At 47.2% G+C, this 7,405-nt stretch overlaps 1 protein-coding gene across 2 annotated transcripts in view; it reads left to right on the top strand.

Moving 5' to 3' along the window:
* The first annotated feature begins 1,028 nt into the window (after positions 1-1,028).
* Positions 1,029-7,405, top strand: part of Arglu1 (arginine and glutamate rich 1) — a 21,561-nt gene continuing 15,184 nt past the window's right edge. For both annotated transcript variants that reach the window (XR_012911837.1, XM_075986124.1), the window contains exon 1: positions 1,029-1,575. Coding sequence is in view for 1 of the 2 variants with exons in the window: in XM_075986124.1 (XP_075842239.1) it covers positions 1,235-1,575 (341 nt within the window). In the remaining variant the exon portion in view is untranslated. The remainder of the gene's footprint in view (positions 1,576-7,405) is intronic.

Below are 7,405 nucleotides of genomic sequence, written 5' to 3'. Positions count from 1 at the left end.
CTCCTGTTGGAAGCTCAAACAGACCCACCCTACTTAATAGAGTACTTCTCACCTCCCCGAAAACCTGGGAAACAACTTTGAGTTATTGATATATATATATATATATATCTATATATATATATAGATATATATTTGGTTTTTCGAGACAGGGTTTCTCTGTGGCTTCGGAGCCTGTCCTGGAATTAGCTCTGTAGACTAGGCTGGTCCCGAACTCACAGAGATCCGCCTGCCTCTGCCTCCCAAGTGCTGGGATTAAAGGCTGCGCCACCACCGCCCGGCTGAGTTATTGATATTTTGTTAAAGCAGCCCAAAAGCTAAAAGACCCTAATGAGATTAGTCATTTCTCATTTTTCTCTTCCTCATCTTTCCCTAGCCTCCTCGGGCTAGGCCTGGAGCGCACTACATAGCCCTAGCTGGCCTGGAATTTTTTGAAAATCCACAATGATTCAACCTTTTCAATAAAACTTAGAAGTATTTAATTAGCTCTAATATATACATCCTAAGGATAATTCGGGAGTCCTCCGGGAATTGCTTTAGTTTTGTGGTTGGCACATGTATGGTATGCATGTGTGCATAATTTGCGTGTATGTGTATAAAAATATGTTTTGTGTATGTATCCCCATCTGGCCTCCAATTTACTGCATAGCCAAGGTTGACCTTGAACAGCTGATCCACAGGCCTCCACGTTCCTAGGGCTACAGGTATGAGCCTGTACCAGCACACGCGTCTTGCTTGCAAAGGTTAAATTCTCAAAGCTGGCTAAGGAAAACAACATGCATTTCCTACTTACTCGGAACTTATTCTGCCTTTCAGCCAACGTTCATCATAAATAGTTTCTAACTCCTAAGTTTTTCGTGGGTCTTGTTGAGTTAGTAGAGAAAGACCCGAAGGCTGCCCAACTCCAGGCTCTAGTTTCCGCGTAGTGGCGGAAAGAGCCGAGAGCGCTCGGGAGCACTCGCCGGCCCGCCTCGGCGACGTCGCCGGGGGGCGGGGCTCACGCCGGCACGCTCGGCGCAGGGCATTGTGGGAAGGGCGGCCGGTGCTGCCGCAGCTGCCATCTTAGGGACTCCGGACTAGGCCTGCTAGGCCTCTACGGCGGAGGCGGCCGTGTGCGCGGCGGGTGCGCTCGGGGCGAGGCGGAGGGTCCGTGGGCGGGGGGCCGAGCTTCCCGGCGGCAAGGGGCGGCCTGCGGCGGGCAGCGGGTGACAGGCGGCGGGCGCCGCGCCGCGCGAGGATGGGCCGGTCGCGGAGCCGGAGCTCGTCCCGCTCCAAGCACACCAAGAGCTCCAAGCACAACAAGAAGCGCAGCCGCTCGCGCTCGCGCTCGCGGGACAAGGAGCGGGTGCGGAAACGCTCCAAGTCCCGGGAGAGCAAACGGAACCGGCGGCGGGAGTCGCGCTCACGCTCGCGCTCTACCAACGCGGCGGCGTCCCGGCGCGAGCGGGAGCGCGCCTCGTCCCCGCCCGACCGCATCGACATCTTCGGGCGCACGGTGAGCAAGCGCAGCAGCCTGGACGAGAAGCAGAAGCGGGAGGAGGAGGAGAAGAAGGCGGAGTTCGAGCGGCAGCGAAAAATGTGAGGGGCGCGCGGCTGGCGGTGGTGGCGGCGGCAGCGGGGGCGCGCTCGGGGCCTGTGGGGCGGGAGCGCCGGCCCGGAAGTCGGAGTGGAGGGCGCGAGGCGGGAGGTTGGCGGGGCCGCGTAGCGCCGGGCCCGAGGCTTTGGAGCACTGGGCCGTCCGGGAGGGGGGGGGTCCGTGTTTGGGGGGTGTGGGCTCTTCCCCCCTTTTTTTGCAGTCGTAGGAAGACAGGTGCACACACCTCCAGCGAGCACCCGGGTGGCCATCGTCCCCTCGCCTCTTTTTGTCCCGGCTTCATTAGCCCCTCTAGGGAGCACGCTTGAGCCCGCTGATCCCCGCCGAAATGTTTGCTTCCAGCTCCAGAGTGCTCTCGACTGCCTTTTCCCATCGGGTGAAAACGGCTACCTTCAGGGGGAACTTAACTTGAAATGGGGTGGAGATCACGTGGTTTTTGAAAGTCAGGCTTTCGGTGTAAAAAGGAGGTGTGGATAACCCAGCCAGAGTGAGCTTGTGCGTAGTACTTTTAAAAGACGTGTCCTCCTACCCCACCCCACCCCCCCAAAGCCACGTGGAACAATAGTGCTAAGCATATTCGTGGTCAGCCAGCCATCTTTTCCGGAGTTCTTCAGTGAAGACTGGATAAATGGTTACGAAGCAGAAATTTTAGGTAGTTTACGTTGTATGGACTTGTATGGGTTTTTTTTCCCCCATTTTTCCCCCCTGTGTTTGAGTTTGTGTTGAGCAGATTTTCCAGAAGCAGTGCTTCGGACGTAAGGGATTGAACACAGCTAATACTGTAGGTGGAGCTGCCCTGTGCTGCGAGCAGATTGTTCTCAGTACACCTTGGCCACACAGAATCCTGTTGGGTGTGGAACAAGCCCGTAGCCTTGAAGATGTAACTCCGATAACTACTAGGAGGACATAGGAAAAGTTAGCTGTGATAGTTAAGGTGATTCTCCGTGTGGAAACGGGAAGCTTGCTTGCCAATTAGAGTCATCGTACGCTGCACATGGGCTACATAGGATGGCGTGATGGGCAGCGAGCTGTTCTCTGGTTCTGGACTGAGAACTTTAATATTAGATCCTGTGTGTAATAGACAATGTTTAATGTGACTTATGTCTTGCAGAGCACACCGGTGTAGATGACGGAGCCTTGGGAGTGAGGAAAAGTAGTTTGTTTACAGATGCCTGCTAGCTTGTCTATTGAGCTAGCTGCTAGTATTGACTGAGCCTCTAATAAGTGCCAGGAGCTGTGGTGTGGTGGGTGCTGTTGATAGAGAGATGTCTGATCTTGAGCTAGCTCAGACAGATGAGCGGTAATAATATAAGTAGACTATCATCAGGAGTGGGGGTAAGGATGGTAAGGCAGTCAGGCTGCATGAGGGTGGGTATTTGTGGACCGCGGAGTAAGCTGTCTTCCTGAACCCACTGGAGAACAGAACGGAGGGAGGCCTTGGGTGCACGGGGTGGTGGTGTTGCTCACCACGGGAGACCATAGGCCCTGAAGCCCAGGAGTCACTGGAGAAGTGAGCAGAGCCTGGGAATTCTACGTGGGTTCTTGGATGCGTGAGATTTGGTTTAATTCATTCTAGATCAGGAAGTTCTGAGGAGAGAAATGAAACAGCACCCTTTAAAAGACCACTTCCTGTCGTATAGGGTGTATTGTGTAGGCTGGAGACCAAAAAGTAGATAGGGTAAGGAGAGGGAGTGGGTAAGAGCCATCATCGTTAGAATGGAAGAGGAACGGGTTGCAAAGGAATTTAGGGTACATACAGTTGGCTGTTGTGTTTGTGGTGTCCTTACTACCTGTCCTTTGTCTTTTATTGCCTAAAATGAGACCAGTGTAGGTCAGGGAAAGGGTAGAACAGGAGTGTCCCTTGGCACTGCTGGGTTCTTAGTTTGTGTATAACTCAGCTAAGCTAAATAAGGTTGATGATAGGGCTTTGCTTGTGTCTAAACCTGGGCAACAGATAGAGTGCCCCTGGGGACTATGTGGAGAGAGAAGAGCAGAGCATGGTAATGTGTGTTACAGCCCAGGGTGGGAACACTAAAATGCAGAGTGCCTGGTGGGTTTTCACGCAGTCTAGGGTTGGATGGGCGGAGACACGGTAAAACAAGTCTGTTGGCTTTACCCAGTTCAATCCTGTTGACTGAGACTGATTGCTTTGCTACTTATAATTTTGAGACCTTAAATCATTGTGTGTGTGAAATGGAGATGCATTTTATTGTGAGATTGGAGATGCTGTAAGGACTTAGTGTTTGGCATAGAGTGAGTCAGTCAGTGTTCCTGAGTGTAGCCTAACACACCTTTGAACAATAAGTCACAGAAAGTAGTGAAAAGGTAGGCCTTTGCGTTGGTTCATCTCAGATCCCCCTCTTGTGCTTGGGTCCCAGCCACATACCGTGAGTTCTCACTCACTAGGATTTCTTAGGGATTCTTTGAAGTTGTATTAACCACTGAAGAAAGCAGGTAGCTGGAACAACCTGTAGAAGTCCTATCATTGGTCGTAAGCCCTGCAGCCAGTGACATGTGAGATTGAATAGTTTTAGTGTTACCTACTTTACAGATCAGGAGCCTGAGAGTATCTAAGGTGAGCTGGAATTCACCATGTACGTGATTCGTTAAAAAATAAATAGAGCTTATATTTAGGGTAAAGAAGTATATGACTGAATTTACTCTGCAGAGCTTTAAGACAGTGGTGGAGCAAGCACAGGACCTGCATTTGGTTCTGTCCCCATTTTTGCTTCACCTTTGTCCTGGGGAAACTGCTGGAAAGGTCAGGGTCTAGCAAGGGCCATTCATCACCTCAGCATTCACTGCGGCCCAGTGTTTAGTACCTTGTTAGGTATAAAGTAATTAATGTTTACTAGTAATTACTAAGCAATCCTAGAGGTTTCAAGAAGTGAGTATCCTTGTTTTAAGGATGGATGCCTTAAAATACGGCATTACTTTTGTATAGCCGTACGCTTAGTGCTGTGCCCTCCCTGGTTTGTTTTAATCAGTTACCATCTGATTGACTAGGAGTAGTGAGTGGTCTTTTTTGTTTGTTTGTTTTGTTTTGTTTTTTTTAATGACCGAGGGGAAAAATGGGACTTGGTATCATACTACTTGAAAAACACCTTGATCTTGATTTAATAACTTGTCTGGCAGGAGATTCTTAGCAAAGCAATGGGCTCAGCAGGGAAGTTGAGACAGAAGTTGGAGAGAGACAGACAAGACAGCCCTGTGCAACCCCCACTCCCCAATATATTTGGGCTCAGATTTAAGAAGCCTACCCCAGGGTGACTCGGGAACCTGCAGGCAGGACGTCCTGGGTCCTGGCATTCACTCAAGCAGCAGCTTCTGAGCAAAACAAAATGTTTTAGAGAATTCTATGTGATTCTTATGATAATGCCCAGAGTGGTTTGGTTCTTTCTTGAAGAAAGTTCATTGTTTTTAATTGAAAAGTTGTCCTAATGGTGGTGCTATTATTGGATTCCTGTTAATTTTGGCCATCAGGGAAGAAGATGTACTAGTGCTTAAATCAGTTTATATGCAGTTGGTTTTCTGTCGAAAGGAGACAAGATGGAGTGGTGGGGCCTTAAGGGTTTTTTGTCACAGATTGTAGAAACAGACTAGAAATTTGTCCCTGGATTCTGAAGATGCCTTTTTAATCTTACTGAGAATAACAACCGAAATTATGTTCCTGTGAGGCTTGTAGTGCTACAACCATGTGCCCAGACCTCATTGCCTGATCGGCCCCTCATTCAGGATACATAAGGAAGGCTATTGGAGGCGTGCTGGGTTGCCCTTCAGTTCCTCCAGGAACAAAGGGAGAACACAGGGCAGGCCAGTTCTCATCCTGCACTGCCTCAGCTGTGGCTGGGACTTTGCCATTTGCTCTCCTCCCCTTTAGACTATAAAACCTGAGCTGCAGTTAGACTTGACCCTTAATTCAGCAACTTACTGCCTGCCATCTTCCCCGGTTGGTGGGATCACTGGGTGAAGACTGCCAGAGCTGAAGTTCAGCCTGGTTTGGCTTTTACTGTGAGTAAAAAACTGAATTTGTTTGCTTATTTTCCCTTATGTCCAAATCTATGGGCGTACTGCTGGCTCTCTGTTGCTGTGTTGCTTAGAAGGGATGACTGCCTGATCTAGATCCTGAATACTGAGAGTCTCTGTCACTTTATCAGATTCCTATTTAAAAGTGAGAGCTTTGCTGCTCACTGGTGAGCTTTCCTAGGGTCTTTACTTATTTCCCTCCCTTTCTGCTCACAGAAAGTCTCCACTAAAGTCTCATTATCTCTTTTGTACTTAGTACTCTGTCCCATCTAACACTGATAATTAAGAGTTGAGATTTTGAAGATGTAAATGCTGAGTTTCTTAGGCTTTACTATATCTGATTTTCTAAAAAAAGAAACTAGCTGAAAAGTTTCCTTTTGGGTCGATAGGAAACTATCTGTGTATGATTGCCATTGAATCGAGCTCTCTGTTCAGCGTCGTTCTGTTGATGGTAGATCGTTCATCACCTTGGAGGCTATCTGCTGTGTCTGCTGACAAAGGCTCACTCTAGTTAGCCTTTATTTGACAGGACCTTAAAAAGAAAGGAGGGCTGTGTTGAGTCTTAAGCACTCCTGTACTGTTGGAATGTGGCAGTTGGGAAGGAAATAGCAAAGATGCAGACAAGTCCTACTGTCTTAGAAGAACCAAATTATTGTCCCGTCTTCTGCCTCTCTGGTAGATAGAGGCCAAGGATAAGTGTAGACAATGCAGCGAATGTATTGAGCTGAAAGGCCTTGGGTGGGAATTGAGTAGAAATGTGTTAGACTGCTTGACGGTCACAGCAACTAGAAAGTCTTTACTAAGCATGCCAGATGAACGACTGTCCCGTGTGTGTGTCAAATAGATTCTAAAGATGAAAGTTGCGAGTTTTGTTAATTTGATAGTTTGGGAGGAAGTATTACTAAATTGGCCTCTTTGGCTTTAGATGCATTCATTATTAAGAACCTTTGAATTCATTCATTCTGCACAAAATAATGCTTGGCCTGCTCCTGGGTAGAAACATAATGGAAGCAAAGTGAACGTCAATACTATCTACTGATTCTGTATTTATTCTAAACTACAGTTCCAAGACCACTGTAGTGTTAGCATGCTTCCAGTCTATCCAAAATACTTACATTTAACATCTAACCAAATAAAATGGAAGAGCATTTTAGGTTTTCCTCCTACTAACTTGCCAGTAGATGTATGGTACCAGTGACTGTCATTGCTACAAATGCGCAAGGTTTTTGTGATAGCACTTTGATAGATGTTCTTAGCCAAAATTTTGTTTCCAGTCAGTAAGCTAATTGTTTCAATGGGATTAAAATGGGAACAGTAAGGCTTCGTTTAGCCTTGATAATAATACAGTATAGTCTTACCTTTCTATTCTGTCAAATCTAGAACAGCTTTTAAATGAAATCAAATATTAGAGGAGGAAAAGGCACAAGTTAAGTTCAGAGCCTAAAGACCACAGTACTGTTGTCCTTTACTTAAGGAGTTTCTGTGGCTCAACCTTGCACAGAGTGCCTAAGTGCAGTACCTACTTGATAACAGGAGTAGGTTCCTGTTTCAGATTTACAGGTCCTAAATAAACCTAAGGAATTAGGTTCTTGTTACACACTAGCCTTTCTATATTTAGAATGCGTGAACCTCCCCTAAGATATTTATACTCATTTGAATTTCTGTATTACTTATCTTGATTGCTCTTTTTGCTGAATGTGATGTAAGAATAAGCTATAAAATTACGGGTATAAGAAATAAGACTTAATAAGTAGGCTTAAAATTAGTTTTAATTCTTAGGTTAAAATG

The sequence above is a fragment of the Microtus pennsylvanicus genome, chromosome 9, assembly GCF_037038515.1.
Source record: "Microtus pennsylvanicus isolate mMicPen1 chromosome 9, mMicPen1.hap1, whole genome shotgun sequence".
Lineage (NCBI taxonomy): Eukaryota > Metazoa > Chordata > Mammalia > Rodentia > Cricetidae > Microtus > Microtus pennsylvanicus.
Note: the sequence above shows the minus strand (reverse complement) of the source record. Positions and strands in the feature narration are given on the sequence as shown.